Here is a 23,396-nt window from a genome sequence, read left to right on the forward strand (position 1 = left end):
CCCAAATAAAAAAATAGGGGTACACGTGCAAGGGTGGAGTTAGAAGCCGGTATGCGGGTTCGACCGAACCCAGTAGTTTTCTATCAAACAGTATATTTGTATTAAAAAATTCATTAAATATGTACAATTATTAAATTTAGAACCCAGTTATCAGCATTTGAAGTTGTCGTTATTAAATTCAGAACCCATAAAATTGAAATCCTAACTCCGGCTCTATACACGTAGGATTTTCGGTGGGGTGGGGAGCAACGAACTTCTGAGACATAAAGGTTTTGTTTGGATCACGAACTAGTTGTGCCAGAATATAATACAAAGACTGTTAAGCAGTTAATAATAATGTAAGATTGTTATACAGTGATAATCCTCTAGTAATAATGGAAGAGTCAAAATGGTCATATGAAAAAGATTAAATAATAGCAACAATAACAATAATGTTTCGATTCCAAACAAGTTTGGGCCACCTACTGAATCCTCATGGTCCATGACCATGTTCCTAAATGGATACAATCTAAGATTTCACATAACTCTATGGTCACAGTCATAAATTAAATAGAGATAGTGCTACAGTACACACTCTATTTCACCCGAAACAGGAGGCTGCATTATGCTGGCATGAGACGGAGATGTTCCAGGGTGGAACTATATTGTCGGGCCCTATACCTCTTGCAACACTGTAGCGTGTTTTGGTTGAAAATGCTCCGCTATGTTGGAGGCATGATTATATATTTATATTATTCACAACCTTTTTTTTTTTTTGATTTGAAAGATAACTTATATTATATTAAACATTGCGTACAGAGGCGGGATGCGTACCATGCATCCTATTACAAACATATGCACTTTCATTGGGTGCTATACTATTTCCTTCAACCATTTTACTTCTAGACGTGGGTCTACTACTATTAACATCCATATTTACAATATTATAAGTACTAGAGTGAAGCCTATCGCTATTCAAAACATGTTCCCGCACTACACTCTTTTCCTTCTCAAAAAGTGACCTTGCAAAGACTGGCTGTCGTCAAAAATATTCACCACTGATTGTAATTCAAAATTGCAGCCCCCCTTTCTAGTTTGTCAGCAACTCCATTCTGCTCTCTGTACGCACGCATTACTATAGGTTTACCCATCTTGTCCAAGAGGTACCTGCGGTCAGAAATTAAGTTATTAGGTGTATCTTTATTGGAATAGAGTAATCTTAGTATATCCTTTGAGTCCACTTCTACTTCCAGTGGTAGCAGATTACGATCAAGAGCTAATTGGAGTCCTTGCATTAAAGCATACGTTTCTGCTGTAGTTGGTGACTCCGTTGTAGTTGATGCTGCAAATCCTATTACCCATTCAGCCTTTGCATTTCGAGAGGGTGGACCTACGCAGAAAGCGAGTATAAGTTTATGACGAAAAGACAATTTTTTACGCAATGTGCTCAACAAGATTATGGTGCTTAAATGTCTTGCGTGATTTTTCACGAAATGTGTTAAGCAAAATTATAAATGGTAACAATGAATTCGTTGTACATACACCAAATATCCGAAATGTCTCCGCAGACATATATACGGGTAATTAATTTATTCCAAAAGTATCCCCTTTTTTTTATTTTGGATGAGAATAAAAGGAAAAGCTTATTTAGATTGTGATATTCTACATGACGTGCTCACTTCATTTATTGGAAAAAAAAGTGTTGCGCATGTTTTTCTGCTTCTTAGCTGCTCTGTATTCTTGTTTTTTTTTTTTTTTTGGTGTTTTTTATTTTTTGAAATTTATAAGTAACTAAATAACAATGTCCATTAATGTGTATATAATTTATAGTGTCCTGAAGTCAATATCTACGCAGACAATATAATTGTTTTATAAGCTTATATAATCTTTATTTTCTCGATTGAAACATATATTCATGTAAATCTTAGTTTGATATTTTCAGATATTCTTTTTCTATGAAAATATTTTTAGACACTCTTTTAGACCTATTACATAGTAGCAATCAAAATTTTGTATCCATTTTTCGTGATATTATGTGTATGCACTTGCTCATGATCATGGTTTAAACATAAATAGGTCAATTTTGTTGGAAAATTCAGGCTATAACAATACGCTTAGCTTTATCCTTATAGAAAACAGTAAGCTTAGTTTTCTAATTGTAGAACGTTTCATGAATTAGTACTTCTTCAAATTCTTAAAAAATCCCGATTGTGTCTAATTTTCTGCTAGAAAAATTGACTATGGAGAATAGGAATTAGCTTGAGGCGTGTCACAGATATTATTTTTAAGGATATTTCGTCCAAACAGTAAAGAATAAAATTAGACATATCCCTCAAGACTCAACAAGCTCGTTCAATTATAAACTAGGAACATAACTAGCACAAAATTCAAGAAAGAAACTCAGCATAGAAGGAGAAGGAGAAATAGAAAGAACAGTTCGATACTTTTTATCATAATTCACAAGAGTGTCTTGTATAGGTGGAAGAAGAAGTTTTAGAAAGTATATTTTTAGCTCTTCCAAAATCATGTTCATATAGGTGTTGAACGGCTAATTTGACTATTTCAAAATGAGAGAAAATAAAAAATAATAAGTAGATAGAAATAGGGAATACTTCATTTCCTTTTGATATATTCACAAATTCCAACAATATCCACTTTGGAAATATTTTAAGTAACATACAAGTAAGAATATAGTTGGTAACATATGGTAGATATAATCCAGCACCATCTGAAACTTTTGGAATACTATCCCTACCAAGATATGTAGTTTTTCTTGCATCATCACAGAATTGTTTGAACAGAATAATCATATTGTATACGGTCGAAATCAGGCATGCCCGATTTTCCGGGCTCGAAGGGCCGCCTTAAGCCCGAGTTCAGGATGGATCAAGTTCGAGCTCGATGGACCAGGCTCGAGCTCGACGACAGAGTACAAGGCCCGAGGACGCGATAAGTATCGAAGCCGAGTATGCTCAACCCCGAGATAATGCTGTTATGGATTTGTAACAGAACGAGCAAGATTCCTGCCACGTCCCCAAGATCGTGGCGTAAACCCTGGAATAGTTTTGTACGAACCCGTATTAGGCAGTTAGACAGCTGTCCCAATAAGATTCTTTACTGTAAATAGAAATGTACCGTATTTAGGGTTCCCCTAATATATAAAGGGGACCCCAATCATTTGTAATGATTATCAATCATTGGCAAAGAGTATACTCTCTTACATTTTCACTCATTGTTCATCAAAATTGTCCTTTAGCTTTATTATTCGTGCTTTACTGTTCTTGATTCACCTCGAGGTCACACTAGCTCGAGGTCGAGACTGGCCTACACTCTGGTTTGGTTTTACTTACTTCTTTCATTAATACTTCAGATTTTTTGGTTATTAATTAGTATTGAACTAAATCACGTATCTTTAAAATCATAAATCAAGTTTAATTGTTACTCGTATTTTCGAGGTAAACAGTTTGGTGCCCACCGTGGGGATAAAGATAATAGTTATTATTTCAGTACTGATTCTGATAACACATGTTATTTTCACACTTGTTCTTGTCAAGAATTTTTGTTCTCAGGATTAAATCTGTCAAACTCGCAAAACGCACCTATTCACGACAATGATGGTCTTGAATTTCATCGGGGAAACAACAATGTAGGGGTTGGTGTACCACCGATAAGCCCTGGGGAAGTGCCAAATGTGGAACCATTTGATGTTAGTTCACACATTGCTTTGAATGCAGATTTAGGCGTAGAACCCGAAGGAAGTGTACGCATGGAAGCCTGATCTGGGGGCCAAGGAACACAAGGTATAGGAGATGGGGGAGTCAACCTCCTGTTGATACCCAATTTTTCCCTATATATTTTAAATATGAAAAAATACCTTCAAAATAGCATATATATGCATATATAAGCATGACCAAGGTTTTTATTATTTTTCCCATAATTTTAAGGGTTTAAATTGATTCATTTTCTCCGTTTTTATCCATAAAATCCCCAATAATTATTTCCAAAATTGTTGTTTTGATAATTACTTTATTGGATTTCTATATTTATGCCAAAATCTGGCTAAGGTAATTTTTATATATTTTTACAATTACATTTAGTATTTTTAAAGTTAAATTGCATATAATTACAATGTTAGCCCATTTTAAGATATAATTATATTTTATATGCATAAAATTGGCCCCTGTATTTTTAAATTGTTAATTATGTATGTTAAATCATTTTGGAACCTTAATTTATTTTCCAGAAATCACCTATTATTTTTTATAAATTAAATGGGGGAAAATTGGCTATTTAAATAACAGCCAAATTTGGCTTTCAATAATAGCCACAATTGGACCCCTTTCCAGCCCAATTTCACACCCAAATCACCCGAACCACACCCTATTAACCCTTACTCAAACCCGGAACCCACCTCCCCTTTTTAATCTCGACCATTGATCTCCCAGATAAACGGTCCAAACGCACCCTTTCCTTTTTAATTTCACCCGACCCCTAACCCTAGTCTCATAATTCAGAGACAACCGCCCTCAAACTCTCTCATCTCATCTCTTCTCTCTCAACCTAACCCTAATCATCTTCAACCGCCGCCTCATTATCCGGGCTTCTCCGGTAACCAACCCTCAACTCCTAAGCCTCCAATGGGTCTTTCATCGCCTTGCTCATCATCTCTAAGACCTTCAAAGGTCCTTGACCAGGCCGATTTGGACCTAGGGTTTCTTCTTTCGTGTTCGAGGCTTCTCTGGTGTGATTTTAAGCAAAATTACACCATATGTGTTACGTTTTGTGAAGTTTCAACAGGTTCTTTCGATTTTATTTGGGTTTCCATTGTGAAACCCTAACTCTCATTTGAATCTTTCAAGAGTTGCTCTATTTTTTTATGCTTTGGGCCTGTTTCCTTCTATGATTTGCTCGTTCTCGAGTTTCTTCTGAAAGATCCTTTACTTTGAACTGATTTACTCTCTCTGAAAACTAAGCTCTTTTATGCATGTTCTAACTGATTTCTTTATGATTAAACCTTTTTCCTTGTTTGTTTTGACCGATTCGTGCTCTTACTGCTTTTAACTTGACTCTGTTAAAAGCCCTATTTTTTTAAGATTTTCTTTACTTTGTTTCTATGAATGTTAGCATGAGTTTCCTTACTTTTCTTCTATGAGTATTAGCATGCTTTCCTTACTTTGTTTCTGTGTGTTAGCATGCTTATTTGATTCCTCTGATTAGCCTACTTATGTCACTTCTGTGTGACTATGCTCACTTTGTTTGTTCATCTCTTGCTTCTTTCTGTGACTATGCTTCGAATATGTTTTCCTGCTACGTCTGTGGACCTCCTCTATTTATATGATTGAAAGTGCAGAGTCATGACTCCCTTTTGATAGATTCTGGTTTCCTTAATTGATGATGATTGAAAAAATTTCTTTCAAAAACCCTAAAAGCTTTGCCCCGTCTGTTAAGCTGAGTGATTTCTTTACCATAATTGCTATGATACTTATTTCTACTAAGTTATGTCCTTAATCAAGGCTTTATGAATTTGGTCCTAATCGACTACTCGATGCTACTGAATCTTGACTCCTTCCTTATTTAGGCATGCACAGATTTTTCTTCTTGCCTTATATGATATTGAATCTTCCCGTTTGATTTGATTCCCTTGACTTAAGGGGAATACTGGCCTTGTTTCTTGACTGACTGATTCTGGGTTCCTTAATTACTGATGGACTTTGATTTTCACCTTATTTGCTACCTGCTTTCAAACTATAAATGCCTCAGTCATTCATTAACACAAGACACGAGACTTGGCTTTCAAAAACCCCTGTCTTACTTAATAACTCTGTGTTATTCTACTACTATTAGCCGGCTTCAAGCCAAGGCTAATCATCTGTAAACCTTGGTTCTTTCATTTTGCTTACCCCTATCTTCACTGGTATGTCCTAGTATAATTTAAAGTCTCAACAACAACATGTTTCTATTCCTACTTCAGTTTTCTTTATTTCTGGCCGGCTTTTACTTGTGGTTTTGTGATGAAGTCTATATCTAAGCATGCTGATATGATTCCCCTCCCTTTAAATTCATGTATTCCATTTGTGTGATTCAAGCAAGCCTGGACAATTGTATTATTTTACATACTGTGCACTTACCGCTTTGTGAATCCCAAATCCCCTATCCCTCCTCTATGTGTTCATGACTGGTTCGTGATTATGCCAGTGTCCAACTATCTCTAAGCATGTCCATACCAGTCCTAATACACCTGCCGGGGTCAGGTGTCTGCAGTCAATGTATATGCATGCATCCCCAAGCCCCCTTAACCCCATGTGTGATTGCTGAATTCATTCACTTACTGTGTGTGGTCTTACCCTGAAGTGTTTGAACTCTGTTTTACTAATCCAACTCCTTTCAACCATCTCTGTTACTAACTGCTTTCAAAATGGTACCAGCGCCTTCGATCTCGGACGAGTACCAAAGATAAGCAGACGGCCAAATAGCAATCACCGATCCCAGCCTCGTCCAAACCAAAAGAACCAGTAATCGAAGAAGAAGAAGATCTCCTTACTCTCGAACTTTCGTCGTTCCTGAAGAGTCCGATGCAACCAAGTCGACGCTGGAGGAACTGGAACAGATCATACTGATCGAATACATACATAAAATAAAGGTATACCTGGGTACGGGGTTAACCCCCGAACTCAGGAGAAAACTCATTCAATTTCTTATTGATAATATGGATTGTTTTGCTTGGTCCCATTTAGACATGACAGGGATCCCATCGCAAATAACAACACACCGGCTAAGCCTCGACCCTAGGTTCAAACAGGTAAAGCAAAATAGGAGGCCCCAGTCCGAAGTGAAGCATGCATTCATAAAGGATGAGGTAACCAAACTTCTTAAAATAGGGTCTTGTCACGACCCGGATTTCCCACCCTCGGGAGTCGTGATGGCGCCTACTCGTGGAAGCTAGGCAAGCCAAATATTATAAAATCATTACCTTCCTTTTATTAAACATGTTCAAAAATTTAAAATAATAAGTGATTAAGCAGCGGAATAAATTAAATAACTAGAAATGCGGAAGACAAAAACTTAATAATTGAACCAAACACTACTACATAATCTGAAGTACAATACTACCCTGAATTTGGTGTCACTAGTCAGGACTATCTAAGAATACTACAAATAATGTCTAAATGGAAATACATAAGTCTGTCTCTGAATAAGTAAAAATAGAAAGTGAAAAGATAGGAGGAGACTCCAAGGCCCGCGGACGTCTGCAAGACTACCTCGGGTCGCCTGAATGGACTGAAGACAACACCCTTACTGCGGTCCAAACGCTCCGGTATCAGTATCTGCACACAGTGCAGAGTGTAGTATCACCATAACCGACCCCACGTGCTGGTAAGTGCCTAGCCTAACCTCGGAAAAGTAGTGACGAGGCTAGGACCAGACTACCAAATAACCTGTGCAGTTAAATCATATATGGCAGAAATAGAAGCAGATAATTACAACTAAAGTTGTGCGGGGGAACATGCTGCGGGGAGTAACATATAACGATAGAACAACATTAGAGAAATATAAGGAACGCCATAAATCAATTACCAGCAAAAGATAAGGAAATATGAAGAACAAGTACACATGTAATACCGCTGCAGGCGTGCAACCCGATCCTATTTCATATAGTACCGTTGCAGGCATGCAACCCGTTCCCATTTCATATATTATCGTCGCATGTGTGCAACCCACTACCATTTCATGTTTTACCGTTGCAGGCGTGCAACCCGCTCCCATTTCATGTATTACCATTGTAGCCGTGCAACCCGCTCCCATTTCATGTATTACCGCTGCAGGCGTGCAACCCACTCCCATTTCATGTATTACCGTTGCAGGCATGCAACCCGCTCCCACTTCATGTATTAACGTTGCAGGCGTGCAACTCGCTCCCATTTCATTTATCAACACCAATCATAAAAGAATCCCGGTAAGGGAACAATAGCATAATAACAACATCCCGGCAAGGGAACAATAATATTACAACAACATTCCGGCAAGGGAACAATAATATCACAACAACATCCCGGCAAGGGAACAATAATAAAATTCTCATATAAAGCACAAATAAACCACAACGGAGTCATATAAATTATAATACAAGACTCACGGACATGCTTGACACCGACGTATAGATACTCGTCACCATGCCTATACATCGTACTCCACAGTTAACACGTAGCAAATAAGACACAACTCCTAATCCCTCAAGCTAAGGTTAGGCCAAACACTTACCTCAAACTTTCACGGTCAACTCAGGCCTCAAACACCGCTTTTTTCCTTTAGAATTCGCCTCCAAATTACTTGTATCTTGTCCAAATTAATTTCACAACATCAATATATACGAAAGAATTCATACCCAACGCTTAATTATAGGTTTTCTATCATTTTCCCCAAGAAGTCAAATATCGAACCCGGGCCCGCTTGGTAAAAACATGAGGTTAGGACCAAAACCCGATCACCCATTCACCCACGAGCCCGAATATGCAATTAGTTTCGGAATCCGACCCCAAAAAGAGGTCAAAATTCCAATTATTCAGAAATCCCTAACTCTAGCCAAATCCCCAATTTCTACCACAAAGAATCATGATTTAGGCCTGGAAACCTAATGGGTTTCATGGAAATTGAAGAAAATAAGTCTAAGAATACATACCTATGGTTTTGCGGTGAAATCCCACTTCAAAAGTCGCCCAAGTTCGAGTTTAAGTGAAAAAGTTATGAAGTTTTGAAGAAATCCCGTTTTGCTACTATTTTAAAATAACTGAGCAGGGAACCTATGCGTTCGCACACGATTGGATGCGTTCGAATAGAGCAAATGGTAACCCCCAGAATTAACTCTATGCTATTGCGACCAGCCTATGCGATCGCATAGAACAAATGGCGACCCCTAGAATTAACTCTATGCTATCGCGGACCTACCTATGCGATCGCATAGAACAATTGGTGACTCCCAGAACTAACTATATGCTATCGCGGACCTACCTATGTGATCACATAGAACAAATGATGACCCCCAGAATTAACTCTATGCTATCGCGGACCTACCTATGCGATCACGTAGAACAAAAATGTGGACACCAACAAAAACACTAGATTTTCTAAGTTCGAATCACCCCGACGCCTATCCGAAACTCACCCGAGCCCTCGGGGCTCTAAACCAAACAAGCACGCAAGTCTAAAAATATCATACGGACTTGCTCGTGCGATCAAATCACCAAAATAACATCTTAAACAACGAATTTAGCATAGAAATCTAAGAAAAATCTCAAAACTTTCAAAGTATCAAATTTCACAATTACGGGTCCAAATCACATCAAACGACTTCCGTTTCTTACCAAATTTCACAGACGAATCTTAAACATCATATTGAACCTGTATCAGGCTCCGGAACCAAAATACGGGCCCGATACAATAAATTTCAAATATAGTCAAATTTCCAAAAACTCTTATATTTTTAGTAAAAAAAAATTTTAAAAAGTTTATTTCTCGGGCTTGGGACCTCGGAATTTGATTCCGGGCATACGCCCAAGTCCCATATTTTTCTACGGACCTTCCGGACCGTCAAATCACAAGTCCATGTCCATCTACCGAAAATGTTGTCCGAAGTGAATTAACTTCAATTTTAAAGGCCAAATTAACATTTTCATCACATTTCCACATAAAAGCGTTTCAGATATACGCCCGGACCGCACACGCAAATCGAGGTGAGGAAAAAGGAAGCTTCTAAGGCCTCAGAACAAAGAATTTACCCATAAATCAAGTGATGACCTTTTGGGTCATCACATCCTCCACCTCTAAAACAACCGTTCATCGTCGAACGGACATAAGAAGGAAGTACCTGAGTCGGGGAAAGAGATGGGGATAACGGCTCCGCATATCAGACTTGGACTCCCAAGTCGATGCCTCAGCAGGCTGAGCTCTCCACTGAACACGAATAGAAGGGAAACTCTTCGATCTTAACTGACGAACCTGCCGGTCTAGAATAGCTACTGGCTCCTCCTCATATGACAAGTCCTTGTCTAACTGGACAGTGCTGAAGTCTAACACGTGGGATGGATCAATGTGATACTTCTGAAGCATGGACACATGAAACACTGGATGCACGACTGATAAACTCGGCGGGCAACGCAACTCTGTAAGCCACCTCTCCCACTCGATCAAGAATCTCAAACGGGCCAATGAACCTAGGGCTAATCTTACCCTTCTTTCCAAATCTCATCACGCCCTTCATGGGCGACACTCGAAGCAACACCCGCTCGCCAACCATGAATGCCACATCATGAACCTTACGGTCGGCATAACTCTTTTGCCTAGACTGAGTTGTACGAAGCCTATCTTGAATGATCCTGACCTTGTCCAAGGCATCCTGTACTAGATTTGTACCCAACAACCGAGCCTCTCCCGGCTTAAACCACCCAACCGGTGACCACACCGCCTACCATACAAAGCCTCATAAGGAGCCATTTGGATACTGATCGCTGCCAACTCCGCACTACTAAAAAGTAGCAAGAGAGGGTCGCAATAGCTTTTACCCAATTTTGGGTCGGGAACGATATCCACAGAGAGCTAGATTTGGAATCGAGTATCTATCTAGTGTAGGATTGCGTTTGTGTTCTTAATTACACTTCTCAACATTTTTGGGATTTTCTTTATAATTCTACTTTTATCAAACTACAAATTGTAAATGTAACTAAGAGCTATAATGCTACGAGTTGTTTAAATAGGTTTAAAAGGCACTAGGGTAGTGACTACCGCCTAGGTGGTTAATTGACAGGTACTTGAATCTAAGGCACATTTGACATATTTGGGGAGTAGGTTATAACCGTTACACGACTTTACCCACTCTACACCTCTCGGTGGTTCGAGTGATTTTGCCCGAATTGGCTTTCTCAAGACCAATTGGTTATGCAAATTTGCACAAGCAACTAAGGTTCAATTCGGGTATTACTCTCTCGAGGTTTAACCGTTTAATTGGGGCTATCAATCTCTTGAGTACGCCCCAATCTATTGTTGGACCACTTTCGGAGACTTAGGCTCCCTTTCTCAAGAAGAGCTCAAGTCAACTCAACACAAACTAGTGTTTGCAACCACTAATTAAGAAATTAACCATGAAATTGGCCCAAATAACAAACACCCATAGTCAAATTAGCCCTAAAATACAAGACCCATCAATTACCCACACTAGGGTTGAGCCACAACCCTAGCCTATGGGTCTAGCTACTCATAATTAAATAAGAAAGCAAGAAATAGAAGAAGATAAAACATATTAATTAATTGCCAAGCTAAATACAAAGATTCAATGATGAAAAGTAAGTAAAAATGCCCAAAATGGCTAAGAAAAGTCAACCCACGAGCGCAGCTGATGTATTACAATATCTGATACCCTAAAAATGGAAAAATAATCTATTTATATTAAGCTGAAAAATTTGGAAAAAATGCCCCTACGGGGTTAGTGGGGACACACAAAATGGACCGCAGTCCGCACTGGGCTCTTGACTTCAAAAATTTCACTCTCTGAACTTGGGCTCCGTGGACCGCGCAAAATGGACTACGGCCGCGGAGGCTTCTAGTGCGGTTCACACAGAATGAATTAGGACCGCACAGGCTTCAAACTTCATTCTTCATCTTCTATGAACCTTGGCTCTGCGGACCGCACATAATGGTAGTGCGGCCGCATTGCCTTCAGTGCGGACCGCACAAACCCTAGTGCGGCCGCACTGCCTTAATGCTTGAAATAACAGCTCTCTGAATCTCCCTGTGCGGACCGCACAAAGTGTAGTGCGGCCGCACTGGGCCTGCTTTGCTTGAGCTTGCCTTGCCTTTGTCACTTGTGCAAGTTTCACTCCTTTTGAGCCGATCTTTGACATTTTGTCACTTTGTTGATCAAACCTGCAATCAAGCACAACTTGTGAGCCTTTTGGGACTATTTTGTATGAATATTTGATCAAAGCACAAGAAGGAGTATAAACTGCGGTAAAATCAGTAGTTATGAACTCCCCCAAACTTAAGCTTTTGCTTGTCCTCAAGCAAACAAAATAAGACCCACCCCTTAAGAGAATGTCCAAGAAAAATTTCAGCAGCCCTAATATGACCTCAACTAGCCTCAATTGGGACTAGCAATTGCCCTCAATACACATGAATCATTAACAACATTTACTCTTTGAAAAACCATGGATCAAGTGCGACACAAGAGCATCAAGAGTTGACTCGACGCATCAAAGAACTCTTTCAATTACTTTGGTGGAACCCAAACTCACACATCCTCAACTCTCCCTAAGCAATCCTCACCTTTAAGATAGTGGCACTCAGAAAAAGGATAATGGGAATTCACTCATCTCTCTCAAGAAAAAGCCACAAGTCCGGCTCTAGGTACCATATGCTTGCCCCTTACGTGAGTATCCACTAATGTAAGCTTTATTCAACTCAAGATCATATAGGGCTTTTGTGGAGACATTGTGAAGGCTTTTGGTTCAGGGTAGGAAATGTTTTAGTCTAAGTAGGTTCCATCTTCCCTTAAGCACTTCTTTTGATTCATTTGGCATCCATTCACTTGACTCTTTCAGTCATTTCACTTCTTTCTAAGGGGTTAGAGAGATACATTGTCACTCTTTCTTATGCATTTCAAACCTTTTCTCCTTTTTCAACTTTCCACACCTTTCATTCTTTGCTTTTCTTTGAATCCCTTTTTATTCTTTTTCACACTGAACTTTTTTTTTGTCTTTTTGCTTTTCTTTCTTTTTTGTTGCCTTTCCTTTTCTTCATTTTTGTGCCTTTTTACCACTTTGTTGCAATCCTCATCTCCCCCCCCCCCAAACTTATACTTTTGCCATGTGCTAAAGGAAAGATCGAGTGCCAAGAGAGGGTATCTTTTTAAAACGGGTATAGGCTTGTATCATGGTTATTGAAGGAAAAAGGTCTAAGGCTCAAAAAGGATTAACTAGGGATCTTGTCATTGGTAGGCTATGGAATTATTCAAACTATCATTTGGATTAAGGAGAGCCTATAATCATGTCTCAAGTCAACATTCACTTATGATTTTGCCTCAACAAACATTCAGGGCAAGTTCTAGACCAATGGCTCAGGACTTGGGCTTGCAATTCAATTACTCACCACACAAGCTATGAGATTGCTAAAGACACAGAGTCGGGAGCCCACAACGACCTTAGATAAGATTTAAGCTCACAATGGTCCAGAAAAACCACTTGATGATTATCGGCCAACAAAAGAGTCTCAAGGTCACAACTTTCACCACCCTCAACAGGACAAATTGTCTTTGATTATAAGATCAAAGGCAAATGTGCTAGGCCCAAGTGAAGCTTTGCTCGAAGCACCCTTAACTACTAACTACTAAAAACAAAAAGAAAAATGGACTCAAACCCTTAAGAAGGTTGTCACGCCATCTATCATTGGGAAGAGTCACCCGGTTCACACAACACTCCACCTTTCGAAAGAACCGTGGCATTAAGAAAACCAAAGGCTTGTTGCAAATTTTCAAAACAAAAAGCTACGAATCACAAATAAGAAGTTAAAAGCGAAAACTTTGCGGAAAGTAAAATGAATATATACAAGAGGGGATTTGTCGAATATACAATAGATGGGAAGAATATCTACATTATAACATCACTTTATATACAGACCCAAAGTAAAATAAAAGTGCGAGAAATGATAAAAATATATACAAACCAAAGATGAAAAATAAAGAAAGCATAAAAAGTATCAAAAATATATACAGTCATCCGAATGTATCCATGAAGCAAAAAGTAGGGCCTACCCCCTCAAATGAAAGTTGGCATTGTCCTCAATGCCAACTAACCAAAATAAAGCACCAAAAAGATGATAAAGAAGGGTATAGAGACTCCCTATGGCCTGTCTGTCTACATAGGCTCCTGAGTGGTCCCTAGGTCCTCACTGTGCCCGGAACCTCAGACTGGTTCCCTGTGTCCTGCTGCTCCGCTGCTGGGACCTGGTCCTGAACCTGGACAGGCTCCTGAGGTACATCCGGTGGCTGACTAGAGGAAGCCTCCGTTGGGTCGGCCAACTGGATGACTGCATCATCTGCTCTGGGAATCATCTTCCTCCTCTTGGGAGGCCTCTTTAACTGCTCCGGCTGGGGATGCTCTGCTGGTGCTGGGTCCTGGAGTAGTAAATCTAAAGGCAGGTGATCTGCCTTCAGTCTGTCAACATCCGCTCTAAGCTCCTTCACGGACTCCTTGGAAGCCCGTGTCTTCCTCAGCTTCTTGTGCTCCCTAGCAAGCTCCTTGAGAGCCTTGCTGTGTGAATCAACTGCCTCACCAAGCTTCTTCTGGTTGTCGAGGATTTTCTTCTGGTTGTCTGACATCTCCTTAAGAGCATCCTCTATAGACTGTGGAACCTGTGGAGCTGGAGGAGTCGACTGAGCCTCAACAGTGGTGGTCAAAATGGACAACTTGGATGAGGCAGTGTGCATCCAGTTGTTGATACTCATAAGTGCCTGGCTCAATCTGTGCGCAGTGATAGGATGGGCCCGAGAAGATGGAATCTTCGGGCCTGCTGAGGTGGATGGGCCAGCAGGAATGGCTGTGGATGTGGATGGACCGGGAGGGACATCTGTGGAAGTGGAGGTAGGCTCAGCAGGAGCCACTACCACGACTGACTCTTCAGACTGGCCAATTGTAGTAGTAGATGTACCCTTGAAGCTCTTGCTCTTGGGGTTGTCATCCCCCTGCATGCTATACCAGGAAAAAGGAGCCTTCGCTTTGACTTTGACATCGAAGGGCTTCTTTTCATGCTCCGCACCCACTATAGAAATGATTCTGGACATCATTCCCCATGTTGATGGGGTACCCTGCCATGATAGGAGCCACTAACACAGCTCGGGAAAGAGGAAGGGTGTTGTCATGTGTCGTGGGGTCCAACCTGCTACATACAAAAGTCTCTCACCCCCGTGCCTCAAAGTTTAAACTTCTTCTCAGAATTTTGACTCCAGCAGTCAACCAGTCAGGGGTGGTACCTGGGATTGCCAGGTACTGTGCTATCCAGGGACGAACCTCCTCACCCATTTCTAACTTTTCCATGTACAAGGTCTCATCCTCATCATTTAGGCCAAGGTATTCGTTGAGGTACTTCCCTTCAAATAACACTTTCAGATTCCGGACTTTGGTCACATTGGAGCCCTTTTTGATGTGGGCTACATTGCAGTAAAACTCTTTGACCATGTGTTCATTGGCATCCACACACTCTTCTAGAAAATGTTCCCAGCCCACTCTTGTCCTAAACTGCCTCAGCACGTTGGGGTTGTGAGGTAACAGGTCTTTGTCAATAAAGCTTCGCTCTGGGATCAACTTTCTTACCGGCCACCACTCCCGAAATTTATGGTACGCCACCTCATTCACGAATCTATCTTGCCAAACTTCTGGTTTTCTAGTTTTGGTAATGCCTTCCACCTGAGGCTCACCTCCTTCTCCTACTTCCTGTTCTCCACCAACATCCTCCTCCGCACCTACTGCACCCTCTCCAGATAATGAAGCTGTGGGAGAGGTGGAGTATTCCCCACTACCTGCTGTTGAGCCCTCAGACGACTCAGAAATGACATTAGTTGGTGCTTGGGCAGTGGGTGATGGTGTAGGAGTGTCTCTTAGTCGAGGTCTTTCCGGCCAGTCTTCCATGTATTCTGACATGGAATCCGAAGAAATGTCTCTTGATGGCTCATACTCACTCCCCGAGGAATGGGAGACAGCTCTATCAACTGCTTTTATTAGTTTTCTGGTCCTTTTAATGTTTTACCGAGCTTGGGGAGTGAGTTTTATCATCTTCTTCTTCCCTCCCCGGGAGGATTCTCCTCTGCCTGGTTGTTTACCATGTTGTCTCACCATTGTCTGCAATCATAGTTCAATCAGCTTGTTAGTATTAGAGTGATCAGTTAAGAACAAAGTTGCAAAAGCAGAACACGAAATGTTGCAGACAGGTTGCAGAAGTTACCCAGTGCGGACCGCACAAAATCAACCGCGGCCGCACTGGGGTCACCACGGACCGCATAAAACCAACTGCGATCCGCACAGGGGTGGGGTTCAGACTACCCACTCTTTGTATCTAGGCAGTGCGGACCGCACAAAATCGACCGCGGCCGCACTGCCTGAGGTTCAGCAAACAGGAGGGTACCAACGCGGTCCGTACAAATTGGCAGTGCGAACCGCATTGGGCCACAGCGGACCACACAAAAAACGACCGCGGTCCGCACTGAGTGCCCAGTTGTGGCACTAAATTAGGGTTCCATGTATTTTGATTTTGGGTCCAATTTTTCACCTAAGTAGTGTCTCTACATGATTACCTATTGATTTTAACTATCTATGGCTATTTTAACCTAAAAATTAACAACCCTAAGCTACTCAATTGAAAAAAATGAAGGAAGATGAGAATGAAAAAACAAGAAAAAAGAAAATTAAGAGAAAATTAACAAGATTGAGCAATTAAAAAGCTAGTAATGGTACCAGATGTGAGGGTTAATGAAGAATATCAAGTCCAAGCAGTTGATTGTAAGCAAAAAGGATGATGCACAGTGATTTTTAGGGTTCTGAGAGTTAAAGGTGCGAAAAGGGTAAAAGGAGGCTCACATTGCCTATTTATAGAAAAAGGACCTAGGGCCCAGTCTTACCAACCAGTGCGGACCGCACAAAATAGACCGCGGTCCGCAGTGCACAGCCTTGTTCCAGTCCACTTAACAACCCATTGCAGTCCGCATAAAATGGACCGCAGCCGTAGTGGTCCACCGCGGACCGTACAAAATGGTAGTGCGGCCGCACTGAAAAACTTCAGAGAGTCATCACATCACCCTTGACCAGTGCGGTCCGCACAAAATGGTAGTGCGGCCGCACTGGAAAACTTCAGAGAGCTGTGCATTTTTTTTCAATTATGTCCTGCACTACATCAACTCAATCTTGTAACATCTCACAATCAGTTAGCCCAAAAATCAATCCTACACTACAATGAAAATCAAATAAAAACAAGAATGAAAAACACATGGGTTGCCTCCCAAGAAGCGCCTGATTTAACATCGCGACACGACGCATGTTACAATCCAATCATTTGAAATGAACAATAGCCACCATATGGCTATCATCAAACTTCCCCAAAAAAGTGCTTGACCCTATGCCCATTCACTCTAAAAACTTCCCCACTTTTGTTCTTCAAATCAAGAGCACCAAACGGGGTCACACACACTACTTCAATGGTCCGCTCCACTTTGACTTCAGCTTTCCCGGGAACAACCTTAGTCGAGAATTGAATAAGAGCACCAAATCTCCCACCTTGAACTCCTTGCCCCGAGTGTATTTGTCATGAAGGTATTTCATATTATCCTTATACAGGGACGAACTAGAGTAAGCATGGAACCTAAATTCATCAAGCTCATTCAGTTGCTCCACCCGAAGATTAACAGCTATGTCCCAATCAAGATTCAACTTCTTCAAGGCCCACATGGCCTTATGCTCCAACTCCACTGGTAGTTGACATGCTTTCCCAAACACCAACCGGTACGGCGACATACCAATTGGAGTCTTGTAAGCGGTCCGGTAAGCCCATAGAGCATCATCCAACTTTTTAGACCAATCGGTCCTATTGATATTGACGATTTTGGACAAAATGCTCTTGATCTCCCTGTTAGACACTTCAACCTGGCCACTTGCTTGAGGATGATAAGCCGTAAACACTTTGTAGTTGACACCATACTTGGAAAGCAAAGCATCAAAAGCTCTATTACAAAAATGCGATCCTCCATCACTAATTGCCTGAGGTTTACCAAACCTTGTGAAAATGCTCTTCTTCAGAAATGCCACCACACTCCTAGCTTCATTGTTGGGCAAGGCCAGGCCTCAACCCATTTTGAGACATAATCGACCGCTACAAGAATGAAGGTGTTTCCACACGAGCTTACAAAAGGGCCCATAAAATCGATATCCCATACATCAAAGATATCAACTTCGAGAATGGTGTTTAGAGGCATCTAATCTTTCTTTGAAACCCCGCCCGCTCGTTCACATTGATCACACCTTTTTACTAGATCACTTGCATCTTTGAACAAGGTTGGCCAATAAAAACCATAACTCAGAACTTTCGAAGCCATACTCGCCCCTCCATGATGGCCACCATAGGGGGAGGAATGACATGCCTCTAGGATGCTAAATTGCTCCTCCTCAGGTACACACCTCCGGATCACTCCGTTGGTGCAAATATTGAACAAGTATGGCTCGTCCAATAGAAGTCCAAACTATCCCGTTTGAGCTTCTTCCTTTGGTTAGAAGAGAGATCAACACGGGATGATGCTAGTCACAAGGAAATTAGCAATGTTCGCAAACCATGGCATAATCACACATAGACACAGAAAGTAGTTGCTCATCATGGGATGAATACATTGATCTCTAGGCCATTACACGACCTACCTTCCTCCTCCAAGCGGGACAAATGATCCGGCACTTGGTTTTCGCTACCTTTTCCGGTCCACTATCTCCAAATCAAACTCTTGAAGTAATAAGACCCATCGCATCAGTCTAGCTTTGGAGTCTTTTATTTGTCATGAAATATCTAAGAGCTGCATGATCGGTGGTGCACTATGACTTTTGGTCCATAATATGTGGCCGAAATTTTTCCATGGCGAACACAATAGCCAACAATTCCTTCTCAGTCACCGTGTAGTTCCTTTGAGCCTCGTTCATAGTCTTGCTCGCATAGTACACTGGATGAAACATATTGTTCACTCTTTGATCAAAACTGCCCCAACCGCAACATCACTCGCGTCGCACATAAGCTCGAAAGGCAAGCTCCAATTGGTGCGGTAATGATCGGGGTGGTGGTCAACTTATGTTTTGAGAAGTTCAAAGCTTGCATACATCTCTCATCAAACACGAACTTTGTATCTTTTTCTAGCAACTTGCAAATAGGATTCACTACCTTCGAAAAGTCCTTGATAAATCGTCGGTTGAAACCCGCATGCCCAAGAAAACTCCTCACCCCCTTGACAGAAGTGGGGGGAGGAAGCCTTGAAATAACCTCTATCTTCCTTTGTCAACTTCAATCAATGCTTTGAAATTGTATGGCCCAACACTATGCCCTCCTCAAATTAGCACAAGAATTGGTGTCTTCACACCGGGCCAACACTCTATCCAAATTTCCCAAACACTCTTCAAATGAATCACCAACCACACTGAAGTCGTCCATGAAACCTATAATATATCTTCCACCATATCGGTGATGAAAATGGCCATCATACATCGTTGGAATGTTGCCGGTGCGTTGCACAACACAAAGGGAATCCGAGAGAAAGCAAAGGTGCCATATGGACAGTAAATGTTGTCTTCTCCTGATCCTCGGAGCTATCAAAATTTGATTGTACCCTGAATAACCGTCCAAGAAACAATAAAAAGGCACGCCCAGTAAGGCGATCTAGCTATCTGGTCAGGAAGGCAATGGGAAGTGATTCTTGCGGGTCACCTTGTTCATCTTGCGGTAGTCCATGGACACCCTCCATACGGTCACTGTTCGGTTGGATAAGTTCATTATTAGCATTGGTCACTACGGTCATACCAACCCTTCTTCGGCACATATTTCACCGGAGAAGTCCATGAGCTGTCAGAGATAGGATACACCACGCCTGCATCTAACCACTTGATCACCTCTTTTTCACAACTTCTTGCATTGCCTCATTGAGCCTCCTTTGATGTTCCAAGGAGGTTTTGAATCATCCTCCAGAATAATATCTTGTGCATACAGAAAGCGGGGCTTATTCCCCGAATATCAGCTAGAGTCTATCAATTGCCTTTTTTCACTTTTTGAGTACCGCCAATGTGGCGTCAACCTGCATGTTAGGTAAGACAAGAGGAAAGAAATAACTGGTAAAGTTTGATTAGAGCCCAAGAATTCATACCTGATGTGAGGTAATGGCTTCAACTCCAACAGCGGGGTTCCTCAATTGAAGGCTTTGTTGGAGGAGTCTTTCTATTTTCCAGATCCAAAGAAAGTTTCCTAGGCTCATAAGAATAAGAGCCCATTCCATGTAAAGCATTCACGCACTCCACTCGGCCCGCATCATCATTGACATCCAAGTTCAACAATACGGCCTCCAAAGGGTCCTCAATATGATCATTGCACTTGTGTCATCAATTATCACAGCCGTGACTAAATCCACAAATGCAGCATACTTCGGTACAATTGGGCTGCTTCATTGACTTACACACATGAAAGACACCTTTTCATCACCCACCCTGAAAGTTAAGTTCCCCTGCTTCCACATCCACTAGAGGCCTAGTGCGGACCGCACAAAATGGACCGCGGTCCGCACTGGGCTCTTGACTTCAAAAAAAGCCGATCCTCGAGGTCCAGTACAAAGGTCACTCCTCATCCCGATCTTATAAAAGAGGAAGTCACTCTCTGAAACTTGGGCACCGCAGGACAAACAACAGAAATGGACTGCGGCCGCGGAGTTTCTAGTGCGGTCCGCACAGAATGGACTGCGGGACCGCACAGGCTTCAAAACTTCAATCTTCATCTTTCTGAACCTTGGCTCTGGCGACCGCACATAATGGTAGTGCAGCCGCATTGCCTTCAGTGCGGACCGCACAAAACCTAGTGCGGCCGCACTGCCTTAATGCTTGAAATAACAGCTCTCTGAATCTCCCAGTGCGGACAACACAAAGTGTAGTTGGCCGCACTTGGGCGTTGCTTTGCTTGAGCTTGACCTTGACTTTTGTCACTTGTGCAAGCTTCACTCCTTTTGAGCCGATCTTTGAATTTGATCACTTTGTTGATCAAACCTGCAATCAAGCCACAACTTGTGAGCCTTTTTGGGACTATTTTGTATGATATTTGATCAAAGCATAAGCAAGAAGGAGTATAAAATGCGTCGAAATCTCTAGTTATCAGATACTCGACTGGTAACTGTTGTTGTAGGCAAACTCCGCTAAAGGCAAAAAACTGATCCAACGAGCTCCAAAGTCAATGACACAAGCTCGGAGCATATCCTCCAAAATCGGAATGGTACGCTCGACTGCCTGTCCGTCTGAGGATGAAATGTTGTGCTCAACTCGACCCGTGTGCCCAACTCTCGCTTGAAAACTACTCTCCAAAATGCGAGGTAAGCTGCGTACCTCGATCAGAAATGATAGACACGGGCACACCATGAAGACGAAACAATCTCCCGGATATAGATATCAGCTAACCTCTCAGAAGAATAGGAGACTGCCGTAGGAATGAAATGCGCTGACTTCGTCAGCCTGTCAACAATAACCCACACTGCATCGATCTTCCTCTGAGTCTGTGGGAGTCAATAACAAAGTCCATAGTGATCCGCTCCCACTTCCACTCGGGAAGCTCAATCCTCTGAAATAAACTACCAGGTCTCTGATGCTCGTACTTTACCTGTAACAATTCAAACACCACGCCACATACGCAACAATATTCTTCTTCACCCTCCTCACCAATAGTGCTGCCGTAAATCCTGATACATCTTAACGGCGCCCGGATGAATAAGAGTACCGGGAACTATGGGTTCTCCTCTAAAATCAACTCTCGAAGTCCATCCCCACATTAGGCACACAAACTCGAACCTGAAGCCTCAAAACTCCTTATCTCCTAATGTAACCTGCTTGGCACCACCGTGCTACACCGTGTCTCTAAGAACACACAAATGAGGATCATCATAGTGCTGATCTTCGGATACGCTCCAATAAAGAAGAACGAGCGACTGTGCAAGCTAATACATGGCTGGGCCTCAGAAACATCCAATCTCACGAACTGATTGGCCAAAGACTGAACATCCAAAGCAAGCGGCCTCTCACCAACCGGGAATATACGCAAGACTGCCTATACTGGCTGACTTCCTACTCAAAGCATCGGCCACCACATTGTCCTTCCCGGATGATATAAGATGGTGATATCATAGTCTTTCAATAGCTCAACCACCTCCTTTATCTCAAATTCAACTCCTTCTGCTTGAACAAGTATTACAAACTCTTGTGATCTGTGAACACCTCACATGCCATGCCATACATGATAATGCCTTCAAATCTTCAATGCGTGAACAATGGCTGCTAACTTCCAAATCATGGAACGGATAGTTCTTCTCATGAATCTTCAACTGACGCGGAAGCATAAGCAATGACCTTGCCATCCTGCATCAACACGCACCAAGTCCAAGACGAGATGCATCACAACAAAAAATATATGCCCCTGAACCTTGTGGCAAACCAAAACACCGGCACCGTCGTCAAAGTTGTCTTGAGCTTTTGAAAGCACACCTACACTCGCCAACCACCTGAACTGGGCACCCTTCAGGGTCAACTTGGTCATCGGGCTGCAATAGATGAAAAAGCCCTCCACGAACCGACGGGTAATTAGACTGGCCAAACCCAAGAAACTCTGAATATCTGTAGCTGATGCGGGTCTGGCCAGTCCTTGACTGTCTCTATCTTCTTTAGATCTACCTGAATACCCTCTGCTGAAACAACATGACCCAAGAAAGAAACTGACCCCAACCAAAACTCGCACTTCGAAAAACTTAGCATACAACTGACTATCTCTCAAAGTCTGAAGAACAACTCTCAGATGCCGCTCATGCTCCTTCACCGACTGCGGAATAAATCAAAATATCATCAGTGAAGACTATCACGAATGAATCCAAGTAAGGCCTGAAAACTCGGTTCATCCATAAAAATTGCTGGGGCATTGGTCAACCCAAATGACATCACCATGAACTCACAATGCCCGTACGAGTGCGGAAAGCTGTATTAGGGACATCGGATGCCCTAATCCTCAATTGATGGTAGCCAGATCTCAAGTCAATCTTCGAAAATACCTTGGGCACCCTGAAGCTGATCAAACAAATCATCAATCCTCAGCAATGGATACTTATTCTTGATTGTAACTTGTTCAATACTAGTAATCTATACACATTCGCATCGATCGCGTCCTTCTTCATAACAAACAACGTTGGCGACCCCAGCGAGACACTAGGTCTATGAAGCCTTTCTAAGAAAGTCTTGCAACTGCTCCTTTAACTCTTTCAACTTAGGCGGGTCCATACGATACAACAGGATAGAAATGAGCTGAGTGCCCGGAAGCCAAATCAATGCAGAGTCAATATCCCTGTCGGGTGGCATACCCGACAGGTCAGAAGGAAATACCTCAGAGAAACTCATGAAACAACAGGCACAGAATCAATAGAGGAACCTCGCACTAGAATCACGAACATATGCCAAATAGGCCAAACACCTCTTCTCGACCATGCGCGAGCCTTCGTGTTGAGATAACATATGGGTAGAATGACCAGGAGGTCCCTCTCCACTTAAACGAGGTAACCCCGAAGAGGCTAAGGTCACAATCTTGGCATGACAGTCCAAGATCGCGTGGTAAGGCGATAATCTCTCTCT

The 23,396-nt window shown here is 42.0% G+C and overlaps 1 protein-coding gene across 1 annotated transcript in view; it reads left to right on the plus strand.

The window, feature by feature from the left end:
• The first annotated feature begins 16,462 nt into the window (after positions 1–16,462).
• LOC109242802 (probable serine/threonine protein kinase IRE) overlaps positions 16,463–23,396 on the plus strand; it is a 32,659-nt gene continuing 25,725 nt past the window's right edge. Inside the window, exon 1 of the mRNA XM_019409663.1 lies at positions 16,463–16,514. Within this exon, the coding sequence (XP_019265208.1) occupies positions 16,463–16,514 (52 nt within the window). The remainder of the gene's footprint in view (positions 16,515–23,396) is intronic.

Source organism: Nicotiana attenuata, unplaced genomic scaffold, assembly GCF_001879085.1.
Source record: "Nicotiana attenuata strain UT unplaced genomic scaffold, NIATTr2, whole genome shotgun sequence".
In the NCBI taxonomy this organism is placed as follows: Eukaryota; Viridiplantae; Streptophyta; class Magnoliopsida; order Solanales; family Solanaceae; genus Nicotiana; species Nicotiana attenuata.